General features: G+C 47.5%; 1 protein-coding gene across 1 annotated transcript; it reads left to right on the top strand.

The window, feature by feature from the left end:
* The first annotated feature begins 112 nt into the window (after nt 1-112).
* On the top strand, nt 113-18915 carry LOC101738966 (cytochrome P450 6B5). Its single transcript, XM_038016272.2, has 2 exons — nt 113-2978; nt 17351-18915. The coding sequence occupies exons 1-2, from the start codon at nt 1601-1603 to the stop codon at nt 17539-17541; spliced, it is 1569 nt and encodes a 522-aa protein (XP_037872200.1). The 5' UTR covers nt 113-1600; the 3' UTR covers nt 17542-18915.
* Nucleotides 18916-20275: the final 1360 nt, after the last annotated feature.

Here is a 20275-nt window from a genome sequence, read left to right as displayed (position 1 = left end):
TAAATGAGAACCATATAGGGAAATCAGGTCGAAATTTTAACTGTATCATAAAAATAACTATACCACTCTACAATCGAGGCAATAAACGGATGGAAGCGATGGTTTTTTTTTGTTTTTTGGCCGGGGGGCCGAACCTCCTACGTGGTCTCCGCGCCTAGGGGTCGCGCAGTATGCGGGACTGGTCTGCGACTGCGAACCGCGGGCCCAAGGATGTTTTAGGGCCCTACCGCACTAAACGATTCCCCGGCACTCTTACACCCGACGTCCGATCTTCGCCTGGGGTCCTTAATCCGGTCAGAATATGGGGGTTCCCGCGGTCAACACTACACCAGACTCGTGGCGTCACCCCAAGAACGCTCGACCGACGGGTCGTCGAGACGATAGTCGACGACCAACGACAGAGGTCTCCACCTTACGGCGGCTCTACCAGGCCGCCCGGGCGATGCCGTTAGTGTTCTCGGATACCCCGCTGGGTTAGAACCAGCCTCCTGCGTTGGAACGCGATACACCGCCAACCGGGTTGCTCTTTCATAGTATGTTTGGCGACGCATCGTCCTATCCTCTTGGTGCCAGCGCGGTGCAGTGACGGCAGCGTGCAGCGCAGCCCCAGCCTCCTCAGGTCGCCCCGTGGTCATCACCGGGAGGACACCACGACTCGAGAACGGCACGCCAAGATTGAAGCTACCGGGCTCGAACTTCTGTCGCCACCAGTCCCACCTCTAGACCCAGTCTTCGGATCCTGCCGATGACGAAGGCCACGCTTGCACAGGAAAGACAGGCTGACTCGCGCAAATCCTTCTCCCAGGCCACGACCAGATTGTCGTCCGCGTAATAAACCAGGAACAAACCCGCTCAGACCCGGGAGAGGAGCACGAAGGGTGCCCCACAGGACTCAATCATAGCCGATGTTCCACAAGAGAGGGCCAAGGACTGACTCTGTGGAACCACGCTCGACCTGGAAGCGGAGCACCGTCCAGACCGATGCAAATACTTACACGCCATTGCGTTCAGAGTTATAAACGAATGTGTGATGATAGAACATTACTTGAACATATTCAAACAGCATACTTACTAATCACTAGTAGGAATTAAAGTTTTGAATATTTCGTGGTATCAGTCCTCGTCTCTTTACTGGTGGTAGGATCTCTTGTGAGTACGCACGGGTAGGTACCACCACCCTGCCTATTTCTGCCGTGAAGCAGTAATGCGTTTCGGTTTGAAGGGTTTTGCAGCCGTTGTAACCATACTGAGACCTTAGAACTTATATCTCAAGGTGAGTGGCGCATTTATGTTGTAGATGTCTATGGGTCCCAGTAACCACTATAACATCAAGCGGGCTGTGAGCTCGTCCACCCATCCAAGCAATAACAAAAATAAAACAAAACGGGAATGTAGATTTGCTCTCTGCTAAAATAAATATAATTGTGCTACTAGCTTCACCAGCTTATCATCAGTGCTCAACTAAAATCGAAGGAATGTCCTGTATAACTTGGAAAGTGACTACACCGACTATTGATGTGACAACGGTGCACACCTCCACGCCATAGCTGGTATATATACGATACGAATTCTTCGAAAGGATTCAGTCGCACGTTACAAAATGATATTAACTATAATATTCATTCTGAGTTTATGTGTTTATATTCTCTATAGGATATCTACAAGGAAATTTGATTATTGGCAAAAGAAGAATGTGAATTACGTACAGCCGACTCCTTTCCTTGGAAACTACTCTGGGTACATACTTCTAAAGGAAAACTTATTGGACGTGGTGTATAATTTGAGTAAATTGTTTCCAAATGATCCCTACGTTGGTGCATTCTTCGGCACAAAGCCCACTTTAATCGTTAAGGACCCTGAGTTCATCAAACTCGTGTTGACAAAGGATTTTTTTTACTTCACCGGCAAAGAGTGCTTCGAGTACACCCACAAAGAAGTCATCACGCAGGGCATCATTTTCACGTACGGCGACCGCTGGAAGGTCATCCGACAAAACGTGACGCCGCTTTTCTCTTCTTCAAAAATGAGAAGCATGTTTCGCATTATCGAACATTGTTCTGGTGTTTTCGAGAATTTGCTGGATGAAGAATCTTTAGCACCCGAAGTTGAAATGAAATCTTTAATGTCGCGGTTCACAATGGACTGCATAGGCGGTTGTGTGTTCGGAGTAGACATTAATGCGATGCAGGAACCCAAGGATAACATCTTCACAACTATGGGATGCCTTTTCTTGGAGACCACCACCTCCCGAGGTATAAAAAACGTTGTCAAAGCTATCTGGCCGGAAATATTCTATGGACTAGGTTTCAAAGTATTTCCAACGGATATACATAAGTTTTTCAGTAAACTTCTAGTAAGAATTTTCGAAGCACGGGACTACAAGCCTTCCGAACGTACCGATTTCGTCGACCTGTTGTTAAATTTGAAGAAGAACAGACATATCGTCGGCGACCGCTTGCAAAAGATTAAAACAGGAGACGAAGGAGCAGACAGTAAATTTGAACTGGAAGTGGATGATGGGCTTTTAGTGGGGCAATGCCTAGCCTTCTTTAGCACAGGTTTTGAAACTTCATCCACTATTTCAAACTTTACTTTGTACGAGCTGGCAAAGAATCCAGATGTTCAGAAAAGAGCACAGAAAGAAGTAGACGAATACATTAAGAAGCACAACAATAAACTAGATTATGATTGCGTGAAGGAGCTCCCGTTTGTGGAGGCGTGTATAGATGAAGCGCTACGTTTGTATCCTCTTTTTGGGGTAATATCAAGACAAACAGGGGAACGATACACATTCCCGACCGGCCTGACTCTCGACAAAGGAGATCGCGTCCATATTCCCGTGTATCATCTGCAACGCGACCCGGAATACTTTCCGGAGCCAGAGCTCTTCAAGCCGGAGAGGTTTTATGGGGAAGAAAAGAAGAATATCAGGCCCTTTACGTATTTGCCATTTGGGGACGGACCACGCATTTGTATTGGTGAGTAGTTTTGTCATTTACCTGAATTGGCTTTTCACGAGCATGCTTACCACCTATATTCGTTTCTTTATTACCAAGTTGAGTTTGAGGGATTTTCGAAGTTCATTGTCCTCACTTAATATTCTTGTAACTATAACTAAACGCTGTCAATAATTTATTATAAATAAAATCCTCAGGACTATTTCGGACCTAAACTATAACCGATTCCAAATTGAAAGTACTTTAACAGCAAAAGCTTACTGTATAATCGACGCATACGAAAAATACAACAATGAATAAATAAACCGGGAAAAAATACAACAAAAGAAGAGAAGCTGGTAGTAGGACCTCTTGAGAGTCCGCGCGGGTAGGTACCACGACCCTGCCTATTTTTGCCATGAAGCAGTAAGGCGTTTCGGTTTGAAGGGTGGGGCAGCCGTTGTAACTGTACTTGAGACCTTAAAACTTATATCTCAAGGTGGGTGGCGCGTTTTACGTTGTAGATGTCTATGGGCTCCAGTAACCACTTAAGACCAGGTGGGTTGTGAGTTGGTCCATACATCTAAGCAATAAAAAAAAGGCATTGGTCTTGCTAGGGCTAGTATTAGAAAATTCGCTCAGGATTAGCCTGTCAGCTCATCTATCCGTCCGAGCGTAATTGGAAAAGCCCCCTAAACTAACAAGGAAAAAAGCTATGAAAGATTTTTGTGTTGGATTATGTGCTCCACACAGCAAAAGTCCCGTGACCTCGGTATTGCAGATCTTATGCCCTCATGACCTTTTTATACCTGTTGGGTACGCAGCACGTCACCCGTATCAATAAGGCGAGTGACGTCAACCCGGGTTGGACGGGTTTATGAATCTTATAAGATTTCTTGAAATCCTATAAGACGCCGGATGCCCGTCTCGTGGCGATTATTCGTGTCGATCTGAAGCAGTCGATGTAGGGTCCTGAGGTGTACGATATCGTACAAGCTCACTCGAAATTAAAACTCAAAACTTTACTAATTAACGTAAACCGAGCCGACCGATCTGTCAATACAACCGAATTCAATAACCGACGATCTTTTCAATGGTCTTCGAGTCTTCAATAAATATCTTCGAGGCGCTGATGTCTTTACTCGTGCGTTTTTTTTGTAATCTTCGTTCGGAGGGTCGGCGGCCGGCGGTTGGCAGGTAGTCGGTCGAGGGTCGGTCGGTAGGTCGGCAGGTACCTGACAGCGTCGCAGGGTCGCTTAACTACCTCGGAATGTTACCCTACAGAGATCTCGTGTAAAATACGGCTCTCGTCGAGATCATTTTCACTATGATCGGCTCGGTTTATTCGTTATATCTATTTATTTAATAAATGTATATACTAATGCCTTATACTTAACTATTCTATGTTGTAATCCCTATCGATACATATAACTTATTCTATGCTTAATCTATATGACGCGCCCGTATAAACAAAATACCCGGTCCTGAACACAGATAAATGCTGTTTGTTACATCGTTTCGGGACGCGGGCCGGGCGCGTGTTCATTTAAGTTAATATGCTAATCTTAAAACTATCGGGAATAATAAAGCAAAAGTGTATACTATTTATTTCAAAGCAACTTACGTTCTATTCTTAGTAAAATCTATGTGCACGTTATCTATATCCTTATCTATCTATGTGCACTCTATATAATTTATCTATTTGTTATTTATCTATTTGTTATAACTCTATGTCTATGTACGTATCTATATAAATCTATTATTCTATTCTATAATTCTGAGGCGACGCCGCTGTCGCCAACATCCTCCCCCTCGTGCGTAGCACCGACTCCTTGTAGTGGCGACTCTATGGGCGGGGCTCGTCGCTCGATGCAGGCACCAGCAGGACCATCTTGGAGGCAGGTCTCTTAAGCAGACCGCCGCTCGTTCTGACGTCGACGGTTCGTACACGGTTGTCGGGGCCTGGGTAGGTGTGGACAACTTGTCCGCGCGGCCATGTGTTGCGTGGCAGCGTGGAGTCCACTATGAGGACGGTATCACCACACTGCAAGTCCTCGCCGGCTGCTCTCCCATCGATCTTCCTGGGTAGCAGCGTAGGCAGGTATTCCTTGACCCACCTACTCCAGAAGTGGTCTGCCATACGCTGCGCCACTCTCCATGTCCTTTTGCCGGTCAGGTCTTCGTCTCTGTAGTCGCCGATGCTCGGAGCTCCGCAGGACCTCCCTATGAGAAAGTGGTTCGGCGTGAGTGCTTCTGACTCCCAACTCTCTTCCCTGGCGACGAGCGGTCGCGAGTTGACGACGTGCTCCGCCTCCAACAGAAGAGTGTGCAGAACTTCTTCCCTCGGGTGTCTTTCCTTCAGTGTGACCGCCAGCGCGGTCTTCACGGACCGCACCAAACGTTCCCACGCGCCTCCCATGTTCGGCGCTCCTGGCGGGATGAACTTCCATTTTATGTTCATCTGAGCGGCCCGTGACACGACGTCTGCTTCCCTTGCATTCTCGATTGCCTGCTTGAGGTCCTTGTTGGCGCCGACGAAGTTAGTCCCATTGTCGCTGTAAATGACGTCGTAGCCGCTCTATCGGCAGGTTTCCGGTGGGCGGTAGGCGTGGTGTACTCCGATAGACCTTGCACCACTGGCATCGGACGGCCGTCGCTCGAATGATCGATCTTAGACCTAGGATCCAGTAGCGCTGCCGCACCTCGTTCATCACCGTTGCGTGGTTACCGTGCTGGAACGCCTCGTGATAGTGTTTGATCAATAATCTCGCTATCACGTGCTTCCCGTCCAGCACGATCGGTCGTTTGCAGCCTGCATCTATGTATTGCGCTGCGTCGATACGTCCGCGCAGGCGCAACAGGCCATCTTCCATCACGACGTCGAGCCGTCGCAACTTGGGGTGACGTTCGGGATCTTTTTCACCGAAGCTCTCTCCTTGGCTGCTTCTCAGTAGGATCTTCTCCGCCTTCTTCAAGTGGGGCGGATCAAGCGGCAGCCACGCTTCTGTAGGTGCTTCTGGAGCCCTTATCTTCCATGTTGATCGGGGTTGCTTCGTTCGTGTCGTCCTCCACGTGGGATCTTGCTGCTTCAATTGTCTGGACACGCAGGCGCTCTCCTTCCGGGGTCGACACAGCTCAATAAATTGGAGGACCCTGGCTGTTGCTCTCAATAACTTGACCCAGCTCGAGAATCTGTGCGGATCGGGCGTGGGTCGAGCGTCAGCGGTCCTCGCCGTGGCGACCAGGAAGGCCTCTTTCTCCTCTCCAGACGGTTCTTGCTTGAATGTTCGTGGCTTGGGCCAGCGCGATTCATCCCACGTCAGGAACTCGGGTCCATTAAACCACCGATGCGTGTGGTCGAAATCCGCCGGCGCCTCTCTAGTTGCGTCGTCTGCTGGGTTCTGCGAGCCAGGCACCCATCGCCATTCTTGGGGCTTCGTTGACTCTTCTATCTCGGCGAGTCGGTGCGCGACGAAAGGTTTGAACGTGCGTGGGTCGGTCTTTATCCATGTCAGGACTGTACTGGAGTCAGTCCAGTACGTCCTTACACCGACTGCGATGTCCAATTCGTCCGCTATCGCCTGCGCCATCCTTGTCCCCAGCAGCGCAGCTTGCAGCTCCAGCCTTGGGATAGAGACTGGTCTCAGTGGGGTCACCCTGGCTTTCCCTGCTAGAAGCGTGACGCGGTAGGTGCTCTCGTCTGTCTTCTGACGCCAATAGACTGCACACGCGTAGGCCTTCTCGCTAGCATCGGTGAACGTGTGCATCTCCCCTCAGTGTTACAGTACGAGAAGTACCTTGCTATTCGGAGGTCTTGCAACATGCGGAGGTTCTCCATGTAGCGTTTCCACGCCACCTCGTCCTTTTCCAGGATGACGTCATCCCAGTCGATCCCACTCCGCCAAATGCTCTTCTCGTTTGGTCGGGGTTCGTGCTTCTATATCCTTTGAGTCTCGTGGATGGATCCGGAATCCCATCCCGTCCGACTCGTAGAACCACCGCAGGCCCGGGGTCTTTTCTTCCTTCGACCCCAGCTCTATGTCTCCTGGGGTCACACCACCTGCGAGGCTCACCAGAATGCAGCGCCTTCTATTGCCCGCGCGGCTTCTGGATATCGATGTCTGTAATCCTTGGCATTCTTATTTGTAACGAACGATGCCGCGCTCGGTGAACAGACCGCTCCGAATATGACCGACGTCATTCTATACTCTTTGGAGCGGCCTCGCGTCGATCTTCTCTATAGAGGAATCTTGGGCTGTCGCGGTCCACGTCCCTGATCCTTATCTGCAGGAACCTCTCCTTGATGTCCGCGACAACCACGACGAGCCTTTCCCGGAGCCGCAACAACACTCCGAACAGGGATTGTAGGTCCGAGTTTCGAAGCGGTCGTCTTCGCGTCTCCGACCTCTGTCGTCCTCCTTCTCCAAGATGTCAAACGCCTTCGCCTCCATATCCGTGCTCGGACGCTTGGGTGCGACTCTATCGCGATGTGCTCCTTCACCAGTCTGTCCAAGGCCTCTTCGCGCATCGATACATGGGCGCAGGTGAGGAAGTTGACCTCTTTTGCGTTATTGCCGTCGAGACCATGTAGCACCCATCCCAATTGGGTGAATGAGGCTACCGGCTGGTTCCTCTTGCCCCTGCGCGTCGTCTTGGAGGCGATGAGTCCCCAGTTGTCCTGCCCAATCAATAGTTTGGGGGATTGTTCTTCGTAATATAACTGGTCCGCTAGGCTCCTCAGGTGCGCGTAGCCTTCGATGGTCTCTCTTTTCAATCGCTGGGGTGCAAGGCTCATGTCATCCATTGTGCGCGCTCCGAAGATCATTCTCTTCTGCCGCTGGTGAAGCCCTCGAACTCTGATGTTAAGCTTCATCGAGTCCTTCTTCGTTAGGGTCTTCCCGCCCACGGTCTCGAGGCGGAGCGTCTCCTTGGGTCCCTTCAGGCCGATCTGCTTCGCCACGCTCGAGTCCAGGAGAGTTACAGTGGAGCCTTCGTCCAGCAGGGCCAGCACCGTCGTCGATCCCGATGGCCCGTACACTTCAACGGGCACCATCTTCAAGTACGCCCTGCTGATCCGTGTGCAGTTGATGGGAAGTCGCACGTTGTTCGCGATTTCCCTGTTCTCTGCTGGCTCTGTCTCCGACTTCTCGTTGTGTAGCGAGTGGTGATGCCAGCGCTTGCACGTGTGGCATGGCGGTCGTTGACACGATTGCTTCCGGTGCTTACCGTCGAGGCACTTGTAACATAGGCGCGACTCCTTTGCCATTCTCCATCGTTCCTGCACCGTGGCTCTCTCGTACCTCGGACAATCATACAGCGGGTGTCCTTCCTTACACTGCGGGCACGCCGGCTTGTCTATTATTACTCTGTCCGAAGTTGCGCGCTCGGTGCAGTCGGTTGTGGCGTGCGTCGCCTGTCGCCTCGATGGTTGTCTTTTCGTTGCTACTTCAGCCACGGCGTGTGGCCCGCACCGGTCCGCCATCTTGTTCAGGAAGCCGCACATCGTGTTGAGGTCCGGGTCTCCTTCAGTCTTTTCGATGATGTGGTCGTACCACCGGAACCTCAAGATGGTCGGCATTTTGTCGACGATGCTTTTCAACAGCTCGGGCGACATCAAATATTGGGGTTTCCGCAGCCCCCTGATCGCTGCGACGGTATTGTTAACATTGCTCGCCAGTGAGCAAATGTCGTAGGCGGAGTCGCTTATCGTCGGAAGTCTTCGTATGCGGTCTAACTCCGCTAAGACTAAAGCGTCCGCCCTTCCATAGCACCGCCGCAGTGATTCCATTACTTCCTCCGGTGTGCTCTCGGAGTACAGCTGGCTGCGGACTCCTTCCCTGGCTTGTCCCTTCAGCGCTCTTCTCAGCCGCGCCATGTTTTGAGCGCTTGAGAAGAGTGGAGCGGTATCCTCGTAGACAGCCTTGAAGGCCACCCACTCCCTGCAGTCGCCTTCGAACGTCGGCAACTGGTGCATGTAGTCGGGTTGTGGTGGCAGCTCCTTGGTCGTTGCGCTCCTCACCGCTTCCACTATCGCCTTAGCCAGGTCCCTGTTGCTGCAATCTTCCATGTTGGCCTTACTGACGGGGTGGTTCTCAATGTGCTCGCCTGCGTGCTCCTTGTCCATACTGCCCGCCGACGTCTGGACCCAGGCCCTGACCTGGTCCTCCCGGTCCTTTGGCTCTTCTATATTGGAATCATCGTCGTCTTCGCTTTCGGCCTGAATCAATTGCAGGCGGAGTCTGGCGGCTATGGTGGCTGCTTGTGCTTCTATCAATTCTTTTTCCGCCAGCTCCGCTCTCGCTGCCAGTTCCTTACGTCGTAGCGATTTCTTCGACGCGGGTCTATTTTTACCACGTGTCCGCGTCGTTGCCTCTTCAAGTTTTGTGTTCTGGGTCGTACCGGTCGCGGAGCTCTCGTATGTTTCGTACGACGTCGCTTCTGTTGCCTCCGGACTGGATTCTTGAACCGCAGGTTCGAGTGGCTGTTCCCTCGATGATCCCTTGTTGCTCCTGGTGATCGGCATCGTTGAATAATCGCTGTATCCGGCTCGAAGGACCAGCTGTTGGGTACGCAGCACGTCACCCGTATCAATAAGGCGAGTGACGTCAACCCGGGTTGGACGGGTTTATGAATCTTATAAGATTTCTTGAAATCCTATAAGACGCCGGATGCCCGTCTCGTGGCGATTATTCGTGTCGATCTGAAGCAGTCGATGTAGGGTCCTGAGGTGTACGATATCGTACAAGCTCACTCGAAATTAAAACTCAAAACTTTACTAATTAACGTAAACCGAGCCGACCGATCTGTCAATACAACCGAATTCAATAACCGACGATCTTTTCAATGGTCTTCGAGTCTTCAATAAATATCTTCGAGGCGCTGATGTCTTTACTCGTGCGTTTTTTTTGTAATCTTCGTTCGGAGGGTCGGCGGCCGGCGGTTGGCAGGTAGTCGGTCGAGGGTCGGTCGGTAGGTCGGCAGGTACCTGACATTTTTTTTTTTTTTATCCCTACCTATGCTGATAGCCTTGAGAGGCTATTTCAGCTTCACCCTAACGTTAGTAGGTGAGCTCGCGGGGCTCAACCGGAGAGTTGCTAACACTGACCCTAGCAAGAGCAGTGCTTCGCAGAATCTACCACCGGATCGGAAACGCGACCCACTGAGAAGATCCGGCGAGAAACTCAGTGGGCTGTGTCTATGGGTTAGTTCGCTCGTCGAGCCCTTCGTCGCAAGCGACGGGTTCGACGAGGACGGTGACCGGTGCTTGTGGTGCCTAAAAGCACCGTTAATGGATCAGGAGGATCCGTAATGACGTGCTTTGGGCGACGTCGACGGTTTACCATTCGGTCTACTGGGTCGGGTATGTAATTTCCAGCGGCTACGATGAGAGGGTTCTCATGTCGTGCCGCCTTCTCAAAATGGCGCAGCGATGCCGACTGTAGATACTTACTAAAAGAGTCGAGCTCCAGGTCGTCGTGGAGATCCACATTCCTAAGGAACCAAGGCGCTCCGACGGCTATCCTGCAGAATCGTGATTGAATAACCTGAAGGGATTTCAAGTTGGTGCGGGCTGCGTGAGCGAACACTACGCTTGCATACGTCATGACGGGGCGTATACAAGTTTTGTAGAGAGTTACCTTATTACGGAGGGACAGTTTGCTTCGACTACAAAGCATTGGATAGAGTCGTCCTAGAATAAACGCGGCGCGGTCGCGTACCGTTTTTATATGGGGACGGAATGTCATCCCTCTGTCGAGGGTGACGCCTAGATATTTGACCTTCGAGACCCACGGAATGGGCTGGCCAAAGAGAGTGATGGGACTAACGGCGGAGGTGTTTGCGCGCCTACTACGGAGTGGGATGCTCGAAGTGATGTTCGGAGGGCGACCCCTTTTGAAGAGCACCGCTGCGCTTTTCGTGGGGTTGATGTCTATTCGCCACTTCCGGAACCACTGTCCCAGGGTGGCTACTGCGATCTGGAGTCGCCGATGAAGCAGCGACATCTTCCTACACGAGTAGTAGATAGCCGTGTCATCGGCGAAGAGCGCTAGATGGGTCTCCGGAGACCGGGGTATATCATTGATATACAAACTAAATAATAACGGGGAGAGCGCGGAGCCTTGCGGGACTCCGGCGGTCAGTTGACGGGGACGAGAACGAGTTCCCTCTACTCGATATCGAAACGAACGGTTCGACAAGAAGTCTCGTATGATGAGCACGAGTCTGTCTGGCACTCCCATGTTGTACAGTTTGTAGATCAAACCGTTGTGCCAGACTTTGTCGAACGCCTTCGCGATGTCGAAGAAGAGGGCGCCGGTCGGGATTTGTTTACGCCTATTTAGTCCTATCAGAATGTGCTCCGTGAGGCGGTGCACTTGTTGTACGCACGAGTGTTTTGAGCGGAATCCGAACTGTTCGTCTATGAGAATTTTGTTCGCGGTAACAAAATCCCAGAGGCGTTTCCTAAGGAGACGTTCGTAAATTTTTCCTATCGTCGAGAGGAGACTAATCGGACGGTAACTAGAAGTTTCGTTTCTCGGTTTGCCCGGCTTATGTATACCGATAACGTCCGCTTCTTTCCACACCGCGGGAAAGATGCAGTGCGTCATAGCGGCATTTAAAATTGTAGCCAACATTGCTATCAGTTGGACTGGCAAAAATTTTAGCGCGCGGTTGTGGATGCCGTCGGAGCCTGGTGCCTTCCTAGGTTGGAGGTTGTGGATCGCGTCTCTAACTTCATCAGTGGTAATGGGGGGTAACGCGTCCGAGGGCGGCAGGGAAGCTCTGCGCTCGACCTCCCTGTCGACTAACTCGGTGTGTTCGGGGTCCGCGTGTTGAGTGCTGGTGGTGCACTGCTCTTGCAGTGCATCGGCCAGCAGCTCAGCCTTGTCATCGTCATCGAATGCCGGTGGTTGGCCTGAAGGGCGTAAGAGGGGAGGCATAGTAGCGGTAGTTTCGGATTTGAGAGTCCTAGCTAGTCGCCAGTATGCTTGGTGGGAGGGCGCGAGTTGTTCTAAATAACTATGCCAATTATCGTTACGCGCGTCGCTTAAGCGGGAGTGGACTTCGCGTTGTAGACGACGCATCTGAATCCGGTTTGAATGCGTGGGAAGACGATCGTAGGCCCGGATTGCCGCGTTCCTAACTCTTAAGAGATTCCTAAGATCGGGGGACAGTCTGATGCGGTGGAAGCTGTCCTCCACATCGACTTCTTTAGAAGATCTAATGATCGCGGAAGAGATGTGATCGGTAATGATGTTTATGGATTCGACGGTGTCCTCGGGGGATGGATTCGAATCCGGGCTGTAAGGGAGGATTGGCGGAGCGGCGTCGGCTAGGCACGTGCCCAGCTTATTCCAATCCACCATGGTCCTCGTAACAGTGACTGGGTTGTGAGGGCGACCGAGCTGCATAACGACAGGTCGGTGGTCTGAGTCGAGCTCTGACATTGCTTCGATGGAACGCAAGCGCAGAGTTACGTTCCTAAGCAATGCCAGGTCTATAGTGCTCGGACGGAGCGCGATGTTATACGGATAACATGTTGGAGTTGGGGGACCGACTATTTCAAAGGTGAGGTCGTCTATAAACGCGTCGAGACGCCTACCGTTAACGTTTGTACGATGGCAGTTCCACCTAGTGTGGTGGCAATTTAAATCGCCTGCCAGGATGACGGAGTCTCCCATGCCGAACAGTGACTCGATGTCACTGCTCAGGAGGGGCTTGTCCGGGGGGAGATAAACGGATGCGATGACGATCGGCTGGTGTCCCGTCAGCGAGATACGGCACACTGACGCCTCGATATGTAAGAGCGAGGGAGTATCGAGAGGGACAACGTGCAGGGCCCGTCTATAGTAAATGGCAGTCCCGCCTTTCGAGGCGGTGAGTCTGTCATTCCTAACCATGACGTAGTTCGCGACTTTCGGGTCGCGACGCGAGGGCTTCAGACAGGTCTCCTGCACTAACAAGATATCTATAAGATTGTCGCGGAGGAATTCGAAAATTTGATCGCGTTGCCGCGCGAGTCCGTTAGCATTGTAGAATGCTAACGTAAGGGAATACGGTTTTTCTCTACCTTTTTGCGCCATTGATTACCGGTAAAGATTTTATAACGTACGCGACACGGACTCGTAAACGTCCATGTGGTCGAAGGCGGCCGCGAGCCGCTGTTCGGGGGTTACCGACCTACGGATAGCGTCAGCGAACGATCGCAGACGGTCGAAGTTCACCGCGGTGACGAAGTCGCGCACGAGCGCGAAGTCGTTGACGGCAAAGGGTTGCGGGGGACGGAACGCGGGCGCGAGGCGAGGTGCGAGCAGAGGCTGGGGCGCGGGGCGTGTCACGAGCGGGGGCGGGGGTGCGGTTTCCGTTCCCGCCTTAGTATACGGCAGCGGTTTTTTCCACGCCGAGACCGTGGGAACTGCAGCCGGCACGAAGGCGGGTTTCGGCACTGAAGGTGCCGAAGTCTTTGGGCCGACGGTTCGCGGAGCCGGGTGAGTTGGACGTTTTCGCGGAGCCCTAGGACATCCACGGTAGTTCGCGGGGTGCCCTTGCTTAAGGCATAGGACACAGCTTGGAGGTTCGGTCGCGGTTTCCCTAACACGCGAGCAATCTGATGTGGCGTGGTCGCCGAGGCACTTTACGCAGCGGGGGCGCGCGTGGCAATTACGAGCCGAGTGGCCGTAAAGCTGGCATCTGTAGCACTGCCCGGGAGTGCCACGTCTATGGGGGGCTTCGATGGAGACCCCGGATAGGCCGCAAACTGTCGAGAGGCATGAGATTTGCTTTTTTGCCTCCGGGGTTGGCTCCAACGCGACGAGTATCATGTTGTAGGGCTGCTTGCCCCGCCCACTGTGCATCCGATGCACACTAACTATAGGGAGTGCCTGAGCGATCAGGTCCTCCTTAACGTAGTCTATGTCTAGTTCTTTCGGTACTCCGCGTATTACTACGCGGAGCTCGCGGTCCTCCTGAAGAGCATAGGTGTGGAAACCTATGTTCTCCTTTCGGAGGTATGCTGAGAGGGCCCTATGGTCGCCCGGCGTTGCGACCTTAATCTGAATCCCATGCGCGACGTTACGCGCATGGGTGTAGTTAATTTTATTTGCCTGAAGGGCCTGGGATACGCGATTCCACGCTGTCTTCTCTTGAAGTATCAGCGGGGGCGGGGCAGCTACTTTAGGAGCGGGCGCGGGCTTGGGACGCGGCGGCGGGGTTACGCGGCGAGCGGAGTCCGACTCCGGTGTCACGACTACCTGCGGGTACCTGACAGCGTCGCAGGGTCGCTTAACTACCTCGGAATGTTACCCTACAGAGATCTCGTGTAAAATACGGCTCTCGTCGAGATCATTTTCACTATGATCGGCTCGGTTTATTCGTTATATCTATTTATTTAATAAATGTATATACTAATGCCTTATACTTAACTATTCTATGTTGTAATCCCTATCGATACATATAACTTATTCTATGCTTAATCTATATGACGCGCCCGTATAAACAAAATACCCGGTCCTGAACACAGATAAATGCTGTTTGTTACATCGTTTCGGGACGCGGGCCGGGCGCGTGTTCATTTAAGTTAATATGCTAATCTTAAAACTATCGGGAATAATAAAGCAAAAGTGTATACTATTTATTTCAAAGCAACTTACGTTCTATTCTTAGTAAAATCTATGTGCACGTTATCTATATCCTTATCTATCTATGTGCACTCTATATAATTTATCTATTTGTTATTTATCTATTTGTTATAACTCTATGTCTATGTACGTATCTATATAAATCTATTATTCTATTCTATAATTCTGAGGCGACGCCGCTGTCGCCAACAATACCTTTAATATGTGTAGCGGCAATAGATATGCCGCTCTTGAATTTTGATTTTCTTTTGGACTTGAGGACTGTTTTGGTTAAATTAAAAGATGTTTAATATTTGAGATACCAGTTGGCGTGTGTATTCTGTATTAGCAAATTTTTTTTCTATTGCTTAGATGGGTGGACGAGCTGACCGCCCACTTGGTGTTAAGTGGTTACTGGAGCCCATAGACATCTACAACGTAAATGCGCCACCCACCTTGAGATATAAGTTCTAAGGTCTCAGTATAGTTACAACGGCTGCCCCACCCTTCAAACCGAAACGCATTACTGCTTCACGGCAGAAATAGGCAGGGTGGTGGTACCTGCCCGCGCGGACTCTCAAGAGGTCCTACCACCAGTAACAACAGTACAGCTTATAGGTTACAATTAGTTTTTAAAGTGATCAAAAGTGTTTAGCTATTATACAATTATACCTGCTGCCTCTTTATATCTGTTTACTGCTTTTCAGTTTTTTAGTGTACAGGAAAATAGACTCTGTCTCTCTCTAAGTTGAGTCTCAAATGTGTTTCGATAGATTTGAGCAATCTCATTTTGTTTTTCGTTCTCGTCCGGGTTCGCTTGGTTATCATCAGCATTAAACTCATCATTAAACGCAAAAAATATATTTATAGAATTGTTATAACATTAATAGTTCACGCTGGGGTATTGTTGTTTGACTCACAACCATATGAATTTTTGAACTGAAAGCCAAAATATATTATATATCTATATATTAATACGTGAAGCAAAAACTTTGTATCCCTTTTTACGAAAATTGCGTGGACGGAGGAGTATGAAATTTTTCACACTTATAGAGAATATAGAGAAGAAGTGCACAATGCTAATATTTTTTTTTTAAATAATGCTTAAAATATACATTAAATCAATAAAGAAAGTATTACACACACTACATACCATGTATTTGACGCACACACGCATGCATACTATTTATTGTCAAACTTTTGTTCTTGACGTCTGTTGCCAAATTGAGAATAGAATATGGTTTGTCTTTGTTAATATTTTTTATAGTGTAGTACTATAAAATTGATCAAGAAAATAATGTCAAACAACATTGACTTTGAAATGTAAATATTATTTGTGTACTCGTATTTCATTCTCATTATTGTAGTTTTTATGTTATGCGTCGATTGTTGTCGATATTTTATGTATAAAAAGTGTTGTATTTACTTTGTTGTAACGGGTCCTTTTTTTTTTTTATTGCCTTTGTAGGCAGACGAGCATACGGTCCACCTGATGGTGAGTGGTTACCGTCGCCCATGGACTTCAGCAATGCCAGGGGCAGAGCCAAGCCGCTGCCTACCACTTAATACTCAAATACTCAATACTGCTCAAAGGATTGTATAGAAAACTCAAGTAGTATTCTAATTTAATGAATTTTTTTTTATTATCTATATAAGTACCTATATTTAACATTACTAGTGGTCCCCTAGTAGGTAGTCGTAATTCGACTATAACTAATGAAAATTATAATTTTGTACACTATTATGATTCTATTGTCAAAGACTATTAAATACTTCTTTAATTACAGATTTCGTCAAAACTACACTTTAGACAAATATTAGTAAAGAGAAAACAATATTTAATCTATTCTCAATTTGACAGGCTATTACTGACAGACTGCAAATAAACGTTTGACAATATAGTTTTCATACTTCAGTGCAATAAACAAATGGTATGCATGCGTGTGTGTGTCAAATACATGGTATGTAGTGTGTGTAATGTTTTCTTTATTGATTTAATGTATCTTTTATGCATTATTAAAAAAAATATTAGCATTGTGCACTTCTTCTCTATATTCTATATAAGTGTGGAAAATTTCATACTCCTCCGTCCGCGCAATTTTCGTAAAAAGGGATACAAAGTTTTTGCTTCACGTATTAATATATAGATGTGTATTCTATAATACTGAGATGTAATTTTAAGGAAGATTTTTGTTTTGTTGTTGTTGTTTGTTTAACTTTTGTTAATGCACCTACCATGCATTATCTCTGCACCATCCTATGGTCGACTGGAAGAGAATGCCCATGGCATTAAGTCCGCCTGTGTACAAGTTTTGTTTTGTGCATAAAGTATAAATAAATAATTGCTTAGATGTGTGAACGAGCTCACAGCCCGCCTGGTTTTAAATGGTCACCGGAGTCCATAGACGTCAATAACGTAAATGGCCACCCAACTTGAGACGTGATTTTTAAGGTCCCACTTTTAACAGTACAACGGCTGCCCCACCCTTCAAACTGAAACACATTACTGCTTCACGGCAGAAATAGGCAGGGTGGTGGTGTCTACCCGTGCGGACTCACGAGACCACCAGCAAATAGACAAATTAAAATTTTTGCAAATTAAAAACCCGTTTCATTTTTATTACACATCGTTATTAGTGCATAGTATTCGTTAGCTTATGTTCAATACGTTTTTCTTTAGAAAAATTAGTACCTGCCGGCGGGATTCGAACACTGGCATCGCATCCCTCGACATGAATGTACAGGCGTCTTATCTTTTAGGCCAAGACGACTTCAAGTATTTATTTGTTTTTCCAGGTATGAGGTTCGCGAAGATGCAGATCCTGGCCGGTCTGGTGACAATACTGAAAAAGTACACAGTGCAACTGGCCGACGGTATGCCGGAGACGATCGATATCGAACCCAAAGCCATTGTTACGCAGCCAGCCATTAGCTTGCGACTAAAATTCGTTCCGAGAAATGATTTGCAGAAAAGAATTTTCGCATAGACGTAATAAGAGTTCTAAGTCCGGCTATACCGTAAGCAGTCAAAGCAAACGGATACTAAATTTGATGGCCCGGTCTACGTGTTTTTGACTGGCTGGGATACTGAGCTTTATTTATTTAACTTTTTAAGTGGGTGATATTGAGTGGCTTGCTGATAAAGCGCCCGCTTTGAAATTCGAAATCGACATTTCAATATCATAATAATATAAGTCCCCATCAGAACGGAGGGGTGCCGTGCTCACGGTACAAATAGGCAGGATGGCGTTCATCCAGACACATAATACACCCTAAGATTAAGGATTAATAAGTTAACACGTGTTAGGTGCGTATTTATATACCTCCGCGACCGGGTATCCGTAAATGGATTCCCTAACGTTAAAAAAAAAGCTGCATTTCCTTAAAATTTGATACTTGCCTGCACCATTGTGCTCAGTGCGAGTTTTTTAACTTTCTCGATTGCGTAAAAGTTAACTCAAATTTGTATGGAGCTGGAACGTTTACCTACGTTTGCCGCTAGGGGCGCTGTTCCAATTGCATACAATTTTTTTATTTTATTGCTTAGATGGTTGGAAGAGCTCACAGCCCACCTGCTGTTAAGTGGTTACTGGAGCCCATAGACATCCACAACGTAAATGCGCCACCCACCTCGAGATATAAGTTCTAAGGTCTCAGTATAGTTACAACGGCTACCTCACCCTTCAAACCGAAAGGCATTACTGCTTCACGGCAGAAATAGGCAGGGTGGTGGTACCTACCCGTGCAGACTCACAAGAGGTCCTACCACCAGTGATTACGTAAATTATAATTTAGCGGGTTTGATTTTTATTACACGATGTTATTCCCTCACCGTGGAAGTCAATCGTGAACATTTGTCAAGTACGTATTTCATTAGAAAAATTGGTACCCGCCTGCGGGATTCGAACACCGGTGCATCGCAACAACGAATGCACCGGACGTCTTATCCTTTAGGCCACGACGACTTCAAAACAATTTTGAGCTATTGACTTTTACGCTATCGAGAACATTAATAAACTCGCATCAAGCACACAGCTTAGTCTCATCGCTCAATGCGTAGGCACCTTACGTCCTATCCTTTAGGCCACGACTCCAATGCTCTCTAGACAGTCCCTTTATCTCTCATGCATCCAATCTCCGACGAGACGGAGCTCAGAGAGATCAAGCTCTCCGATTCGGAATATCGGACAACCGTAGTACAAATGCCACGTCCATAATTCTACAAGTTTCGTTTTCAGACTATTTATTTGTCTAGTTTCTCACCTTTTTTTGGATTCTCTATGTTCTAGACTACATTTCCATATAAAATAAAATATAAAACTAAGTTTATAAATGATATTTGAAATACATATGTAACATGACAACGATTTATAATTTGTATATTAACGAAATTAGCTGCTGTCCCAACTTGTCTTTGAACAAAGATAAGAAAAACGAATCTAAATCAGGAAACATTATGTAATGGATAATCTTTTCTATTGCAATGTACATTAAAACGTTAAACCATTACCAATATTTCCTATTACTAGAGTTCCCGCAGTAGTCGAAATTCGACTATAATTAATTGGAATTGTAAGTTTGTACACTATTATGATTGTATTTAATAATCACAAATTTCGCCAAGACTACACTATAAACAATATCAACAAAGACAATCAATATTTAATGTATTCTCAATTTGACAACAGACGCCAAGAACAAAAGTTTGACAATAAATAGTATGCATGCGTGCGTGCGTCAAATACATGGTCTGTAGTGTGTGTAATGTTGTCTTTATTCATTTAATGTATCTTTTATGCATTATTTAGATGGGTGGACGAGCTCACAGCCCACCTGGTGTTAAGTGGTTACTGGAGCCCATAGACATCCACAACGCAAATGCGCCACCCACCTTGAGATACAAGTTCCAAGGTCTCAAGTATATGTAGTTACATTGTTGCATTGTGCACTTCTTCTCTATATCTAATATATAAAATTCTCGTGTCACAGTTTTCGTTCTCATACTCCTCCGAAACCGCTTGACCGATTCTCATGAAATTTTTTATGCATATTCAGTAAGCCTGAGAATCGGCTACTATCTATTTTTCATACCCCTAAGTGATTAGGGTTGTCCACCCCTAACATATTTTTTTTATTTGGACATTTTTTTTTTGTTATAATGAGGTATTATGTGGTTGAATGAGGTTTTGTTATTTTTATTACATTATTATATTCCCTCATCGTTCACAGCACTACATACCTCTTTCACTCATTTACCAGATCCTTACACACTTACAATAAGTTAGTTTTTTTTTTCTACACTAGACATTCCCTAGAAATCTTATATATGGCAAAACAATGTTTGCCGGGTCAGCTAGTTCTCTATAAGTGTGTAAAATTTAATACTCCTCCGTCCGCGCAATTTTCGTAAAACGGGATACAAAGTTTTCGCTTCACGTATTAATATATAGATTAGTTTCATTGAAGATAGTTAACCTGTACTCATTTATCAAAGCGCCTGCAATGACGCATAGCAACAAAAGAGTTTTCTTTGTTTGTCACACTTATTATGAGCCATTGAAATATATACTCGTATGTATAACCTTATTGTTTGACATTATAACTATAGCATTCGCTTACAAATACATTATTGAAAAGTACAATCACTTGGTTTCATTATTTATATTTCATTTATTAGTGCCGCTTCGTATTCTAAAACAATTTACGATAATGAACTAAGAG

The sequence above is a fragment of the Bombyx mori genome, chromosome 16 (genome assembly GCF_030269925.1).
Source record: "Bombyx mori chromosome 16, ASM3026992v2".
Taxonomy (NCBI): Eukaryota; Metazoa; Arthropoda; class Insecta; order Lepidoptera; family Bombycidae; genus Bombyx; species Bombyx mori.
This window is presented reverse-complemented; position numbering and strand designations above follow the sequence as displayed.

Coding starts and splice junctions, on each gene's coding strand:
- LOC101738966 (XM_038016272.2), top strand. CDS start 1,601: ATGATATTAACTATAATATTCATTCTGAGTTTATGTGTTTATATTCTC. Junction 2,979..17,350: donor CGGACCACGCATTTGTATTG/GTGAGTAGTTTT, acceptor TTGTTTTTCCAG/GTATGAGGTTCGCGAAGATG.